Raw genomic sequence first — 18,056 nt, 5'->3', positions numbered from 1 at the left:
AAAAAGTTGCCCCTTTAGGTATCTTTTAATTCTTTCCCCTCTCACCCGAAACCCATGTCCTCTAGTTCTGGACTCCCCGAACCCAGAGTAAAGAAAGACTTTGCCTATTTATCCTGTCCACGTCCCTCAATATTTTGTAAACCTCTAAGGTCATTCCTCAGCCTCTGATGTTCCAGGGAAAACAGCCCCAGTCTGTTCAGCCTCTCCCGGTAGCTCAGATCCTCTAACCCTGGCAACATCCTTGTAAATCTTTTCTGAACCCTTACAGGTTTCACAACATCTTTCCGATAGGAAGGAGACCAGAATTGCACGTAATATTCCAACAGTGGCTTAACCAATGTCCTGTACAGCCGCAACATGACTTCCCAACTCCTGTACTCAATACTCTGACCAATAAAGGAAAGCATACCAAACGTCTTCTTCACTATCCTATCTACCTGCGACTCCACTTTCAAGGAGTTATGAACCTGCACTCCAAGGTCTCTTTGTTCAGCAACACTCCCAACCCCATCTGCCACTTCTCAACCCATTGGCCCATCTGGTCAAGATCCTGTTGTAATCGGAGGTAGCCTTCTTCACTGTCCACTACACCTCCAATTTTGGTGTCATCTGCAAAATTACTTACTGTACCTCTTTTGCTCGCATCCAAATCATTTATGTAAATGACAAAAAAGTAGAGGGCCCAGCACCGATCCTTGTGGCACTCCACTGGTCACAGGCCTCCAGTCTGAAAAACAACCCTCCACCACCACCCTCTGTCTTCTACCTTGGAGCCAGTTCTGTATCCAACTGGCTAGTTCTCCATGTATTCCATGAGATCTAACCTTGCTAGTCAGTCTCCCATGGGGAACCTTGTCGAATGCCTTACTGAAGTCCATATAGATCACATCTACTGCTCTGCCCTCATCAATCTTCTTTGTTACTTCTTCAAAAAACTCAATCAAGTTTGTGAGACATGATTTCCCACGCACAAAGCCATGCTGATTATCCCGAATCAGTCCTTGCCTTTCCAAATACATGTACATCCTGTCCCTCGGGATTCCCTCCAACAAATTGCCCACCACTGAGGTCAAGCTCACCAGTCTGTAGTTCCCTGGCTTGTCTTTACTGCCCTTCTTACAGTGGCACCACGTTTGCCAGCCTCCAGTCTTCTGGCACCCCACGTGCGACTATCGATGATACAAATATCTCAGTACAGTGGATGCCATAACAGGACACATTTAAAAAAGGAGATAGACAAAATTTTAGTTATAATGGGTTGAAGGATTATAGAGAACAGGCAGAAAAGTAGAGTTGAAGCCATGACGAGATCAGCCATCATCATGTTGGAACAAGATAAAAGGGCTAAATTGCCTACAACGGCTCCTGTTACATTCTTCTGTCATTCACATAGTTACAAGCTTCCAATCTGCAGGAATCATGCCACAGCATGAGAAATTTTGGAACATGATTACTATTCAGCTCAGCATGAGCCCTGAAGGGCTTATGCCCGAAACGTCGATTCTCCTGCTTCTTGGATGCTGCCTGACCTGCTGCGCTTTTCCAGCAACACATTTTCAGCTCTGATCTCCAGCATCTGCAGTCCTCACTTTCATGAGACTTTCATTCAGCTCAGTAGCCATTCTTTCAACAGTCTGGAATTTAGACCATTAGGTTCTGAGAACTTAGCAATTTTCCACACCATTAATTTCTCCAGCAATGCTTTCTTACTAATTCCAACTTCCTTTTCCTCCTCATTCTCCCTAGTGACTTGGATCTCTAGTGCTAAGTGTTTCTTGAATCTTCCTCAATGACAAGAGACACAAAGAACTCATTTAGTTTCTCAGCCATTTCTCTGTTCCCAATTATATATTTTCCCAACTACTTTTAATGGACCCACATTCTTATAACATGGAACAGTACAGCATAGGAAGAGGCTCTTTGGCCCATTGTGTCTGTGCTGACCATGATGCCATTCTAAATTAATCCCATCTGCCTACACATGCCCTATATCTTTCTATGTCCTGCCTGTTCTTGTACCTAGATGTCTCAAAAACTTTACTCACATATCTGCTTCTAGCACAGTCCCTGGCAACACATGCTCAGGGCGGCATGGTGGTTAGCACTGCTGCCTCACAGCACCAGGGTCCCAGGTTCGATGCCAGCCTCAGGTCACTGTGTGTGGAGTTTGCACAGTCTCCCAGTATCTGCGTGGGTTTCCTCCGGGTGCTCCAGTTTCCTCCCGCAGTCCAAAGATGTGCAGGTCAGGTGAATTGGCCACGCTAAATTGCCCATAGTGTTAGATGCATTAGTCAGAGGGAAATGGGTTTGGTTGGTTACTCTTCAGAGGGCTGGTGTGGACTGGTTGGGCCGAAGGACCTGTTTCCACATTAAAGGGAATCTAATCTTTAAAACTACATCTCAGGCACCTACCACTCTGTAAAAACAACTTTATTCACACATCCCCTTGAATCATTTTCCCTCTCACTTTAAGCCTATGCCCCCTAGTATTTGATGTTTCCATCCTGGCAAACAGACTCTGAATTTCCACTCTATCCATACATCTCAACTTTATTTACTTCTATCAGGCCGCTTTTCTGCCTTCAACATTCAAAAAAAATAATCCAAGTTTTCGCAGCTCTTTTCATACCAAGTACACGCCAATCCAGGCAAAATCTTGGTAAACCTCTTTTGCACCCTCTCTAAATCATCCTGCATGACAACCAAAAGTACACACAATACTCCAAAAGTGGCTGAGCTAAAATCTTATACTGCTGCAACTTTTATACTCAATGCCCCAACTGATGTAGGTAAGCACTTGTATTGCTACTTGTGGGCGGCACAGTGGTTAGCACTGCTGCCTCACAGTGCAAGAGACCCAGGTTCACTTCCTGCCTCAGGCGACTGTGTAGAGTTTGCACATTCTCCCAGTGTCTGCGTGGGTTTCCTCCCACAAATCCAAAAATGTGCAGGTTAGGTGAACTGGCCATGCTAAATTGCACGTAGTGTTATGTGAAAGGGTAAGTGTAAGGGAATGGGTCTGGGTGGGTTACGCTTCGGCGGGTCGGTGTGGACTTGGGCCGAAGGGCCTGTTTCCACACCAAGTAATCTAAGTAACCTAAAAAGTAACATAACCTCAATAGGGAGCTATGGACTCGTATCCCAAGTGTCTCTATTTCAGTGCTCCTAAGAATCCTGCCATTTACTGTATATTTTCCTCTTGCATTTGACCTCCAAAATGTGTACCACTTCACACTTGTCTGAAATAAACTCCATCTGTCACTTCTCCATCCAACTTTCCAACTCATCTGTATCCTGTTGTTGCCCTTTGATAACCTTCTTCACTATCCACAACTTCACCAATTTCCATGTCATCTGCAAACTTACTAATCAGCCCACTTACATTTTTATCCAAATTATTCATATATATTGCTAACAACTGAGACCCCAACACTGGTCCTCACAGAACACCACTGGTCATAGGCCTCCAGTCAGAAAAAACATCCTTCCACAAATACTCTGTCTATGACCAAGCTAACTTTGTATCCAACTTGCCAATTCACCACAGATTCCATGCAACTTAATCTTCTGGAACAGCCTAGCATGAAGGATCTTTCTAAATGCTTGAGTAATGTTCATTGCTGCCTTACCTAACATTCACTGCCTTGCCTTCAATCAGCTTCATCACTTCCTCAAAACACTCAGTTGAATTTGAGAGACAGATCTCCCTACATACAGCTATGCTGACTATCCCATTTTCTCCAAATTCAAGTAAATTCTGTCCCAAAGAATCTTCTCCAATAATATCTCTATTTCTGATGTATGGTTCACTGACCTTTAATTTCCTGGATTATTTGTGCGGTCATTCGTAAACAAAAATTAACAACACTCGCTATTCCCCAGTCTTTTGAGACTTCACCTGTGGCTAGAGGACACATAAATCTCTGTGAAAGCCCCAACAATATCCTCCCTGGTTTCCTTCAGATCCTAGGATAGATTCCATCAGACCAGAGGGACTTTACATTATGTTTTCAAGACGCCCAACACTACCACCTCCTTATTACTGACATGTCCCAGCATATTAACATACCCCTCCCAATTTTACAATCAACTATATCCTTTTCCTAGGTGAAAACTGATACAAAGCACTCATTTAACCACGCCCATTTAACTCCGGCTCCATACATAAATTTCTTCTTGTCATCCCCCCACTTCTCCTCTTTTTCCTCCCGCTGCCCAAGTGGATCTACCCTTTCCATGGGTAACCCCAATATATGGATAAAATGCCTTAGAATTCTTCTTAATCCTACTTGGCAAAGACATTTCATGACCCTTTTGAGCCCACCTAATGGCTTGATTTGTGTATAAAGGAGACAGAAAATAACAAAGATCTTAAAGAAAGGGAGGACTGCAGATACTGGATGGTCAGAGTCAAAAAGTATGGCACTAGAAAAACACAGCATGTCAGGCAATATCTGAGGAGTAGGAGAATTGACATTTTGGCCATAAGCCCTGGTTCTTGTTTGGTTTCAGTTTCCTGAACCTTAGATATACTACTTCTTTCTTTATGTTAAAAATCACAACACCAGGTTATAGTCCAACAGGTTTATTTGGAAAGTGCAAGCTTTTGGAGCGCTGCTCCGTCAAGTAGCTCGTAAATTTCCAATAAATCTTGTCAATGTTTGTTCTGGAATTTGTCAGCCTCATCGTTCATACTCACAGGAACATACTAATCCTAATCATACTAGTCTTGATCAACTGGCCTTTAAAAAGATTCCTACATCAGATGTGAACAAATAGTCGCCCCAATGCAAATTCTCCAGGTCCTGCCGAATACTGTTATCAACAGCCTTCTCATAATTTTCCACCTTCATTCAAGGAAGAGTCTTAACCTTACCCATAACTATTTTAAAAACATACTTCTTTCTTCCCAAATGTAACCATGAGACTTCAATCACCTTGCCAGGCTCATTCTTCCATACCAGGTCTTCCCGAAATCGGTCTACCTATTTCAAGAAACCCCCCTGGATGAACCTAACAAATTCTGCCCCACAAAGCCCCTTGCTCAAAAGGGAGTCCCAATCAATACTGAGGAAGTTAAATTTACATCACCTCGTGCTTTTACATCTTTCAATGATCCGCTCACATTTCTGTTCCTCTATCGCCCACTGGTTATTGGGAGCTCTGTATTATAACCTCATCTTAGTGACTGCATCTTTCTCATTCCCAGTGGCCTCATTGAATGGATCCTCCAAAATGCAACTCACCCACTCATTTCACATCCCTCAATCTCATTGAAACATCTAAAAACTGGAATGTTGAGGTGCCAGTCCTCCCTTTCTGTCACCAAGTTTCTGTATTGGCTACCACATAGCATTCCGTGGAACCAAGTTCTCCTACTACAGTGAATCCTTAAAAACTACAAACAAACAATAAACTAGCAACCAACTACACAACTTCACCCGCTACTCACCAAAATCAGATTTCTTACTGTCTCTATTCCTAACAAACCACAAACAACTAAAATAAGTAATGGATATTGTATCTCCCTCTCAACACCACTTATTTAGTCTCCAGACCCAATTTCTCAGCAGCCCAATCCTATATCACTTTTGGACTCCAATATCCAGAGCTCAGTTTTTGGATTCTACTCTGCTCTTCTCCCAGTGCGGCTGACTGACCTCAATCCAGGCCCTACTTTGAGAGGCTGATTAGTCCATTTTTTTTCCACTTTTTATACCTGTGAAACAGTGTACAGCTGTTTCTTGGCTTTTCTGATATATTACATTCATATTCTATTCTTCCTTTGCTTCAGTTCCCTTGGTCCACCTTTATAATGTTTTGTAGAACACAGCAATGTTCAGATGTGTTACATTTTCTGGCCACTTCTTGTTTCTTTTCGCTGTGTACAATCCTGAACTACTCCGGTCAACCAAAATTGACTGACCTTTGAACTGTTTCACCTTGAAGGAATGTATAGTTACTCTATAATAAGCTCTTTAAAAACTCTCCATTGCCTATGTACAGTAATGCTTAATGTATTTTCCCAATCCAACTCAATCTGTACCTCAAGCTTTCATAATTTCCCTTATTTAAATTTATCACCCATTGCTTCACAGTGAACTACCTCACTTTCAACCAAAAAACATAAAATATCAAAGAAACTTCAAGGCACAGTCAATTCAATAGAACCTCAAATGTACCTGAACTTACTGGACAGTAACTCATTTGAAGCAATTCTGATATCTTAGAATTTAGAATGCTCGTCAACCGCCTGATCACACTTTGCTAATTTTCTTTTGATCCTCTAAATGTACCATTCATTCTGACATTTCCCTGTCGTCAGCTTAATCTTTCCATGGAATGATCTATTCTTAACTAGACTCTCCTCTTTGTCAAATACTTTCTTACATCTATGATTTCTGGTGCCCTCCATTCTTTGGCAATTTCAGGTTCACAATAATACATAGTCTGCAGCTCCAATTCTCTTCAAGACAGGATTCCATTTCTTTGCTCAATAAATATTTAACAACTCTCCATCTTGAATTTGCCCTTTCACTCAAATCAAACATCATCTCAATCAGAATGTGTTTTTCTTCGTATAATTGCACATGCTCCTCCAGAGCACAAGTACTGCTTGGAACACCTTGTATCAAAATCATTTTTGCCCATTGTTTGCAGTAGATGTAAAGCAATGATTGAATGGAAGTGGTAACTGAGACACATTGGATGACCTTAGTAACAAATGGTGCTGCTCTTGTTGAATCAAAGTCTTCATTTGAGCGTGATTCCAGTTTTCACTGATAGCCCATTTCTGTCTATTCTTTTAATCTGCCAGCGCAAAGATGTTTGCATTGTTAAATGATTGAATTGGTGCCACTCCCCATCTTCCATGATGACTCATTTTTTCCTTCAAAATTTATCCAATTCTTTGAGTGCTACTCTGGAGTCCACATCCACCAGATAATAAATTCCAAACCATCATACTGTAGCTTGAGTTTCTGGTGCTAATCACATTAAGCCTGTGCCCTTTGGTTATTGATTCTTCAGGCTCTGGTTATGGTTTCTTCCTGTTGCTTCTTCAAGAAGCTAAAAAGCTCTTCAACCAAGCTTTCAGTCAGCTGAGTACTCACTTAAAATTGAGTTAGTTCTCCAGAAATCTCTAACTTTTAAATCAAATGACTCAAATAATCACAGGTTCCAAAGGAATCCTGAACCTGGATTTTGGCCAAAAAAGAAGGTAGCCATTGAAATACATGTGCAGTATTGTGCGTTCCTAGCTGAAAAAAAACTTACAAATAAAATCACTAAACAAAGGAAATAGAGGAGAGTTAGGTACCTTCGGTCCTGGTAAACAAACTTTGAAACATTTCAACTTGAAGAACTGTACATTTCTGAATGTGTACAATGATAAACAAAATGGCCATTCAAATAAAATCTATAATGTGCAAATGCTGGAAACAGTGTATTTTTTAAAACAATCTCAAAAAGAAAATTGCCAGAAAAACTTTGCAGGTCTGATAACTCTGTTTTCTCTTCAAAGATGCTAAGGTTTTGGGTCCAGTGACCTCTCCTTCAGAACTGAAGTTCACTAGCTAAAGCTTAGCTTGACCAGTTCCATCCAGCTACAGAATTTGGTCTGTGCAGGTAGCAGCTTCATAAGAGTCTGTTTCCTGACTCCGACCATCAGTTCAACTCATCCATGCTGATCAGATATCCAAAACTGACATAGCCACATTTGCTAGCATTTAGCCCATATCCCTCTAAGCTTTTCCTATTCATCTAACCATCCAGATGCCTTTCACATGTTGTAATTATACCAGCCTCCTCCACTTCCTCTGGCAGCTCATTCCACCCTGCATGTGAAAAAGTTGACCCCTCACCTTACACTAGTGCCCTCTAGGTTTGGATTCCCTTACTCTGGGAAAAAGACCTTGGCTATTTATCTTGTCCATGCCCCTCATAAACCTATACAAAAGGTAACCCCTCAGACTCTGATGCTCCATGGAAAAAAAACTCCAATCTATTTAGGCTCTCCCTACAACTTTGCTGATGATACCACAGTAGGACAGATATCAACAATCAGTCAGAATACAGAAAAGAGATAGAGGGTTTGGTGACATGTGCAATGATAACAACCGCGCTCTCAATGCCAGCAAAACTGAAGACCTCATCGCTGACTTCAGAAAGAAAGGAAGAGTACACGCCCCCATCTATGTCAACAGTGCTGAGGTTGACAGAGTCGAGAGTATCAAGTTCCTAGGAATGACGATAACTGAATCTATTCTGGACTTCCTACATAGATGTGACAGTCAAGGCAGCACAACACCACCTCTTCCTCCTCAGACAGTTGAGGAAATTTGGCATATCTGTAAGGACCCTCACCAACTTCTACAGATGCAGCAGAAAAAGCATCCTGCCCAGACACATAATAGCCTGGTATGGTCTTGGGCAGAGCAATTGCCATAAACTACAGAAGGTTGTGTGCACAGCCCAGACCATCAAAGAACTAACCTCCCACCCATGAACTCCATTTACACCTCTTGTTGCCATGGAAAGGCTGCCAACATCAAAGACCTATCCCACCCCGGTAATACTCTCTTATAACATCTTCCATCAGGAAGATACAGAAGCTTGAACACACAGCAGCAGATAAAAGAATAGCTCTTTCCCTGCTGTTAATAGGCAGTCCATTCATCTGTCTAACTTCAAATATTATGTTAATACTGTGCTCGCCTTGCGGTGTAACATGTATGCCTCACTCTGTACAAGTTTTTTTCACCCTATGCTCTGTATGTCCTTGCTTACTATGATTTGCCTGTACTGCTCTCAAATGAAGCTTTTCACTATACTTAGGTACATATGATAATAAATCAAATCAAAATCAATCAATCCCCCAACACTTCCATAAATCTTTCTGAACCTTGTCAAATGTAACATCTTTCCTACTGCTTCAGTTTGAAGACTGGACTACTAACCTCCACGACTACATGGAACCCAGAACCTGAGAGAGTGTTCAGGACAAGACCAGGAGAGGAGCAACAATAGACACCAGAGAGTTTTTTAAAAAAAAGGTAAGAAATGAAATGAGAATGGAAATCAGAGGCTGAGGGCAACAGCAGGTACAGGAGCAAGGATAGAGCAGGGGAGCAGCTGAAATCCATGGTGAGGGCAAGAAAACAAGAACAAGATCAGAACATGGGAATAGGAGCCAGGAATAAGAATCATGCCGGGGATGGGATTGGGAACAAAGGTCACATAAGCAGTCAGGCTACAGAATAGGAAGTCCAACACAAAATGATGTTCAAGTGAAACAACATTAAACAGATATACTGACAATGCTTAATCAGCAATATTAAAGCAAAACAACTTTTAGTGCAACTCGCATGGCTGATAATATCCTCTCTTCCATCTTTCTAAAGAGTGATGGACTTGATTTGCTCTTTCCTAGTTGTCTTTCTAAGAGACCAGACAAGGTAAAAGCAAACAAAAAAGACTGAAATCAGTTTGTTATGCTTTTCCAGTGTATTGACTGGAGTGGAAGTAATCAACCCCTCTACTTAGGCTGAATTTGCTTCTAGAAAAAGAAAACAATAATATTTGAGGAATAAGTGCTTAGTAATCAACAGCAATCATTTTTCACATGCTTATTATTTCTGCAAGCTTTGCACAGCAATTAAGGGTGATAAACAGGAGTGGGGAACACTTTTTTCTAACTGATAAAGTGAAATATTTAGAATGCAGATTGAATATTATTGTTTTGGGCTCTGTTAAACTATCTAACCCAAAGTCAAAATATCTCATGGAATTCCTTCAGCTGCATAAACAAAAAAAAATGCTGGAAAAAAAAACTGAGATACACATGTAATACCTCAAAAATGTCAAAAAAAGGATATACTGCATTGTTGATTTGACAAACTTTCTTTCAAGACCATAATTTTAAAAATCTACCATTGCAGTTTCACTGGCTTAAAACAATTACACAATGTTACACAGGAAAACAACCCAAGAAACTACACAGGCCAAGTTGCAAAGATGCTACCATAATTTCATGGTGCCAAAACAGCTTAAACATTATAATAGTTCATGGAAACTGATTATATGTTACAACATGGTTAACTAAACGGTATGACTTTCCAAAATATTGACAGGCTGTATGATCTAACAATATATTTCAATAATTTTGATTTCTTCATGCAAGCAATATCTTATGTATAGGCAAACAAGCAGCAAAAGCAAAACATAATTGTTGCAACATTTACATGTAATAAATAAGCAGAGTACTGTACCTGGATCAATGAGAACTTCCTGTGCCCCTAGAAGTGGGAACAAACAATGGTCTTTCACTCCCTTTGCACACTCAGTTTAAAGAAAATCATTGTCATTTAATCTATTCAAATGTACTAACAGGTGATGCCTTAAAATAATCTATGAAACATCTTTCCCTACCTTTCTTGGTACTCCTAATCATAACCTGCCAGAGTTCAAAACAAGTTGCCTTACAGAAGCACAAACTTGCTGAACTTGTTAAAGATTAAAAGCAGCAAGACTTCAGAAAAATTAAACTGCCACAGTTGTTGGACTTTCCCCAGGTTGTTTAATCCTTTGTATGTGCACGTTGCATTTCAATAGACAACTTGACAAGACAAGGTCAAGAGAAAAGCTGAATGGTATAGTATACCAATTACGTCTGGCATATGTGACTTAATTCAAAGCACCTTAACCAGCTCAGATCAAAAAGGTAATTTGAACAATCTCAAATCAGCTCCAACTGGACATGATTCCAGTGCATAAGTTACTATAGTTCACAAAAACTATAATTTCACTTGGGTAAAAACAATGTCTGTTTTAGCAAGTGAAGTAGAAGACACCTTACTGAAGTTAAGGCCATTGGCTAAGAGTGAAAAGAAACTTTATTCATCCACACAAATGCTTGATTGGTATTCAAGACAATTCATTTTATCTGCCTAACAGCAAAGTTTGCAAAAGCATCATATGGATTTTGAAACAATGAAATAAACTTAAATTCTAGAAACACTATATCAGGATGCGACATTAGGATTAATGTTTCAGGTCGATGAATTTGCATCAAAATAAGCCAAAACCAGCAAAAAATAAAGAAAATTCAGGCAGGGATGGCCATCTCAAATAATTTTTAAAAAAGGATCAAGGAAATCCTTAGAGCATTGAGCATATTTTTTAATTTCGGAGAAATGAAATAATTGACCTTGAAAAAAAACTTTTCAAATTCCAAAGTATAATCTTAGACAAGATCATAAATGAAAAACAGCAGGCAATGAGGGCAGGAACCAAGACAGGCAGACAAGAGGAAGCGAATCCTAGCTGGATATTCAAGGTGTGAGAGAGGCCAAGCAAAAAGCAACGGCCGAAAGCATTCAAATTTACAAATTGTACCTGCACACAAACGGCAAGAATTGAAAGCCGAGCAAACTGTAAAATGAAAAATTATTATGTAATGGCAGACGCATTGATTTACACCTTATCAATGGGAGATTTAGAACTACACTGACAAGCAGAGGAGTTACTTTCCTTCCCCACCTCCACTGTAACATTGTCAAACTTTTTCCATTATAAAACATTGTCACAAAATAAATTGACACAATTCTGACCCTTCAAGAGAGCAATTTATACCATAAATGTTTGTAGAATCCATCTAACTGATCTGATAATTTTAAGATCAATAATGAAACCAAGAGATGAAAAATTGATTCCAAATTCACAATGTTTTTTTATAAGCCAACATCTTTTCACCACTACCCAGTTTTTACTGAGCAATTTCAGTTTTCATAAATACACTGAACCAAAACAGCAAAATTACACGAGTAAATCTGGCACCAAAGGGTATTGTTTGCAACCCACCAAAGCAACAACAGAAAAAACCCTAAGTAAAGCAAAATTTAAGTCTCCTTTATACCAAAGAAGCATATTCTGGCATTACAACTAATATCAATTGCGGTATAATTGGCTTCTTGGCTAATAATTCTGAAAGCTTGCTACAGATGGCTCATGTATTTTTTAAACTTTACATCTGATCCTGTGCAATTATTAACAATAAAGGCTGACCTATCCATGGTGTTTAAAGGCATGCAATTGATGTTTGCAACTGTCCATGATTAAATGGCAAGTGTTTTGATCTACTGCTGCCTGACAAAGTGCAATGGTTCAATTCCTGTATTAGAATGAACACTGTTAAACAATAGTGTCTCACGCAGCTACTTCTGCCAAAGACTCATCCCTTGTCGCTCACAAATGCTGCGTCAATGGGTTGAGTTGATATGGTGTATGGGCTGACGTGTTACCTGGATTGCTCAACTCTATTGTATAATGACTTTGTCAGTGTACACTTTCCAAGTTTGCACTCATGCAAGTTTTGTATGGTAAAAGGGAACAGCTAGAGCTAACACTGTGCTCCTTTTGTGGAGGATTCCTGCATATGTTCCTTAGATTAGGATACAGTTGTACTAATTGAAACCTAATTACTACAGAGATCATATAACTCAGAACAAGTTGCGTGCAAGAGTTCTGAATTTGAACAACTCAGTTACTAAACTAAATTTACCAAGCCAAACAAGCCAGGGACAAGAAATGAGAAAAGAGCCACTTACATTTCTTGTGAGCTTACCTCAAGTACCATTTTCTACATTTTTAGCCAGTTACATAGTCATTCAGGGCAAGTAGGCTTTGCCAGTTAGGCCAGCATTTCTTGACCATCACTAATTGCCTCGACCTGCAGCAATTCATTTGATGTAGGTTACCTGGAAGGTGGTCCAGGATTTTGATCCAGAGACACAAATGGAAAAGCAATACCATTTCTAAGTCAAAATAACGAGTAGATTAGAAAGGAATTTACGCACGGCATTTCTACATTTGGCTTATAAACTGTCATGATTGTGGGATGCGAAAGTACATTCCGATGAAAATCTTTGCAGTACGTCTTGCAGATGGTACACGCTGCTGGTGAGAAAGTCAGTGACACATAGCAGGAGATTGCATTGCTTATGTTTGATCTAATACCATGATACTTCATGAAGGCCAGAGTCAAAGTCAAATGTTCCAGTCTCCCAGGTGACTTTCTCCCAACCGTATACCACTACACCACCATCTCTGCAGTGTTGATGGCAGCGTTTGTGATATTATCTGTCAGGTACAACTCCATCAGTTGGACTATGCTGTCCAGTCCATGAGACAGTTCTCAAATTTTAATACTAGCCGCCAGATGTAAGATTAGTCAGGCTGAGTTTGCCATTAAGCTTTCTGGTGCTAGCTCATTTCAGAGGGCAGTTAAGAGTCAACAACAGAGGAGGTCTGGTATAATATGTGGGCAAGACCAGGAAAGATCAGCAGACTTCCTACCTGAAAAGGCAAAGTTGCAACAATAGTTTCATTTCTCTAATCCCACATTAGACTCAAACCGGAGTCCGTAGAGCATTACCAACATCTTGGGATTATTAATTACATGTGAATATAACTATTCAATCACCTCCCCTATATCAATGCATCAATCCTGATTTAGCAAGTTCTTGTTTTCTGAGGACATTACAATTTGGTTTCTTGACTCGGAAGTTCTTTCATCTAAAATATATTCAGAAGTACCAATTTTAAGTGCTCCACATTATAGGTCAATGTGCAAACAGTGAATGTGAACTTTATTGTGGTGACAAGTATTGCGTAAGTAAATTTATCAGTGTCTGATTTCATAGCTATACATAGAATCAAGGATATAAGTAAGTTAACTGATGCTGAACTATTTGTACTTTGCTTAATTTATTCTCCAAAATCTAACTGATAAATACAGGCTCTAACTCAAACAGCAAAAAGAATTGTAATTGATTGAAAAAGTAGATGCTTCAGAAAAGATAGCCAGAATTAACTGACCACGTAATTTATAAACAAGTAACTTTCAGAAAGAAACAAAATATTTTTGCAAGCTGAAAACAATGTTTTTTTTACTTACCATGTCGGTGTCGCTTGCCAGCCTCAGATGGCAAACACATGTTATTAGGTCTGCGAATTGAAGGTTTTGACCCAGTACCACTTGGATAATGATAAATTACTGAAGAAGAGCACAACCCCTCCAGTGCACCTGAAGATAAAAGAGCTTTTGTTGATTTGAAAATACAAAACCCAAATAATATTATGTGCCAATTACATTCAAGACAAAAGAAACCATGCACAACAAAAAAATATATAACAGAATAATGCTTAAGAACATGGACCAAATTTCACTCATTAGAAAGAATAGAATAAAAATCACAATTTCCATTCAATCCACAAGTAAATTACTTCTCATCCTCATTAACTTTTATCAACCTTAGTTCCAGTGATACATAAGGCCATCTCTGAATCACTTCCCTGTACCAGTCATCGCTTACATCCCCATTCTCTGCCCAACTTTACCTCATCTTACATCTATCTGTAAAAAAAGTTATCTAGCATTTTCAAATAACTTCACTTTTCTTTGAGGAAACCTTTGTTTGTCAGTAAGATAATCAATCTTCTTTCCAGACTGATAGATACATTGTGTTCAATAATTTCAGCTAAAATTCTTGCACTCATTTCCTTTCCTAGTTTTATTTTCTTTCAGGCAGCAAAACACTTGTTCCAAATATCTTCAGTTTCTTTGCTCTTTCCCTTGCCTCATCACCATACACTTTGGTCAAGGGAACTAACCTCTCGATCATTCAATTTCTTCTGACTTTCACTTTATCACTGACCTTACTTTTATCATTATTCCACACACTTCTTGCTCAAACCTATTACCTGGGAACTTTTCCCAATTCCAAATGGTCACATGTTACAAATCAGCTGTTTTTTCTTCCTCTGCACAGATGCTGCCAAAAATGCTGAGTTCTTTCCAGAAATTTGACACAGTTGTTTTAATATCTTAAATACCTTAGCATTAACTTCATATTAGAATGCTTCTGCGAAGCACTTAGCAACATTTCATTCCATTAAAGGTCCTGGTTAAACTAAGTGACAATTTTTGTCACTAGAAATCTATACTGCTCACTTATGTTACAGTGATATTGTCAATTATCTAATAAACATAAGCAAACAGTATCCACTAACCATATGAATTAGATTCCTGAAAGACTTTCAGTAGGCTGAGCAAGAACAAGTTGTCCTATCCTAACTCTTGTAATCAGTCCCCAACAATTCCTCATTTTAGTTTCAAAATAATTTTCCACAATTACAATTTATCCTTTGCCCCTTGTTGTTAAAAAGTGGGCTAGTTGGTAGGGGTTGCAAGAATGGGGATATATTTGCTGCTTTTCAATGTATTGGAGTGTTACCCAATTCTTATTTACTTGAAAATAAGAATGAAAACTGAATCATATTGATAACAAAGATTGAGTAACGTTTCTATTGTTTCCCCATTCGTTTTTTCCTTCCCCAATTAATTTCCCCAGTGGACTAACAGAAGCATTCTCAAAATGCCATGTATAAATCCTGCGCTTCCTCCTTTGTAGCAACAGTGGAATGCATTTTGCTGAAACAGTTTTTTTTTAAAAAAGCTAGTTTTTTTTCCCCCCCCCTTAAAAGCTCCATAGCCACCTTTCTCCATGATTCAGGGGTTTCCTGAAAAAAAAAGACGACTATTACCATACTTCATAGCCTTCTTTTCAATTCCAACCCAAATGGACAGCTAATGAGGGCACCTTTAAGGCACAGACATTTGCAATTTACACCTGAATTAATATTATGCTTGTACATCCAAAATAAACTCACCTCCCAACCAGAGGAAGTCATTCACAGATCGAAGTAGTTCAACAGCCATATGGTAATGCACAAGAGCATCTTGTAGCATGCCTGCTTGCAAACAAAGGTCACCAACATGTTTCCGCATTCTGCCCTGGCAACGCTTCTTATAATGTCTACAGCATAAAATGGAATAATTGTTGGAGCAATATTATATATATATATAGCTTGTGCAAGTTTAATGTTTACCTGCTCACTTATAAATTATAACTTTTGACATTTTAAATTTTATTTTTCACATTGCAACTTTGATATTCTTCCCTATGTAGATTAGCTTATTTTTAAAAATTATTAGAAACATTTTATATGCATATTAGATTACAATTAACAATTACAAAATCTTATTTGTTAACACAAGACCACCAACCTGTGATCACAAGCTTCTCATCCCAACAAATACAGACATGGGTTAATGTTAAACAAAGCTTGCCAGCTCATTTTCCAATTATCTAGTTTTGGACAAAGACAAGATTGAATTGTAATCTAATGCCAATAATTCACAAGATGATATGTGGTTTTCAACATTTTAGTATCTCCAGTTCAAATTGCTTATATTACAATGCACACTGACGGAAATAAAATGCAGAAATACACTAAACAACTTGTTTTCTCAGTTAGAAAGTTCACAAGACAAATATCTTCACATTGTTCATCGTTTTCAAACAAAATATTCACAAAACTTTGAAATTATTTTTGCTGAACACTGACCATTAATAGGAAAAAAAAATCCTATTTCGAGTCTACCTAATGAATGCTCCCAAGGACATTAAGCGTCAATGGTTTCTACCACCAAAACAAAATCTATAGACATCAGTGTTGGATCTCCCACCTGAAGACCCCACAGGCATTGAACAAAACAAAAATTGGTAGGACAGTGAATTTTAATTCAGCCAGTTGTGAATTACAATATAAAATCATAAAATGGACAACATTTGCCCAATTTTATAATTACATGTTTCAGCAGTTCCAAATGATAAATTACATTATTGACTTGGAGAGAGATACCACACACCTTCTTGCTCATTATTGCATGAAAGTCTAAAGCCAGGTTTCAAAGCTAAATGCAAACTTAACAGCCAAAAGGAGAGAGAGAGTACTACTAGCAGGATGTAATTATCCTTAAAAAGGAGCAGTTCAGCGGTGACTGTATGATACAGCACATTTCATTTGATATGAACATAATTTAATATGACACCTCAACATTTGTACAATAAAATTCTAACTGACCAAAACTACACTTCAGAACATCAGAACCAATTGAACTGAGCATCATACTACTTTTTATCTTGAATTATGAAAACCGAATAATCTTCAAAATGTAATATGCTAAAAACTGTTGTAAATAAATTTTACACAGGCATTTGAACAAGAACTACTGCAGCATTTCAGCATTCACCAAGGGTACAAAAGACATCAAATTGGCAGGTTACAGTTAAAACAATAAAGCTTTGCAAATCTCTCCGAATGGCAAAGAAACTTGGAATGGATCAAGAACTTTTCAAGAAACCAAGCAGCACATTTGGTCTTAACTACTGTAAACCACAAATTTCTTGAATACCCTCTAACGCAATGAGGTATCAACAGGAGTCAGCAATTCACCTTCCTCTATTTCAGTGCCAGTGTTAAATAGAACTAGACAAAACTGGTCAGCACCTCCACTTCAAATAGTGAAGACAGAAATTTGAGAACCTTGTTACCAAAAGTTAAAAATCACACAACACCAGGTTATAGTCCAACAGGTTTAATTGGAAGCACGAGCTTTCGGAGCACCGCTCCTTCATCAGGTGGTTGTGGAGTACACAATTCTAAGACACAGAATTTATCGCAAAAGTTTACGTGTGATGTAACTGAAATTATACATTGAAAAATACCTGATTGTTTGTGGAGTCTCTCATCTGTTAGAATGACCATGATAGTTTCACTTCTTTCATACATAAATCACAAAATGTTTTTTTATTTAAAAAGTTACATTCTCAGGTTAACTGTAACAATTGGTGTCAGCCAGATAATATGTTCAAGGTGTTAGCCCCGTGTTCCCCGTCTGTGCCATAATGTTTAGACTGACTCTAATCTAAAGTTAAAAATCACAACACCAGGTTATAGCCCAACAGGTTTAATTGGAAGCACACTCGCTTTTGGAACTTTCACTACTATCACCTGATGAAGGAGCCTTGCTCCGAAAGTGAGTGTGCTTCCAATTAAACCTGTTGGACTATAACCTGGTGTTGTGTGATTTTTAACTTTGTACACCCCAGTCCAACACCGGCATCTCCAAATCATGATTCTAATCTATAAAG

The 18,056-nt window shown here is 38.8% G+C and overlaps 1 protein-coding gene across 4 annotated transcripts in view; it reads right to left on the bottom strand.

Moving 5' to 3' along the window:
- trappc9 (trafficking protein particle complex subunit 9) overlaps positions 1–18,056 on the bottom strand; it is a 619,414-nt gene that overhangs the window by 578,867 nt on the left and 22,491 nt on the right. For 3 of the 4 annotated variants that reach the window (XM_072570417.1, XM_072570415.1, XM_072570418.1), the window contains exons 3-5: positions 15,730–15,875; positions 13,955–14,083; positions 10,269–10,295 (exon numbers count right to left, since the gene is read on the bottom strand). In XM_072570417.1, coding sequence (XP_072426518.1) covers positions 10,269–10,295; positions 13,955–14,083; positions 15,730–15,875 — 302 coding nt within the window. The remainder of the gene's footprint in view (positions 1–10,268; positions 10,296–13,954; positions 14,084–15,729; positions 15,876–18,056) is intronic. The other variant, XM_072570419.1, reaches the window with a different exon arrangement.

Source organism: Chiloscyllium punctatum, chromosome 5 (assembly GCF_047496795.1).
Source record: "Chiloscyllium punctatum isolate Juve2018m chromosome 5, sChiPun1.3, whole genome shotgun sequence".
In the NCBI taxonomy this organism is placed as follows: domain Eukaryota; kingdom Metazoa; phylum Chordata; class Chondrichthyes; order Orectolobiformes; family Hemiscylliidae; genus Chiloscyllium; species Chiloscyllium punctatum.
This window is presented reverse-complemented; position numbering and strand designations above follow the sequence as displayed.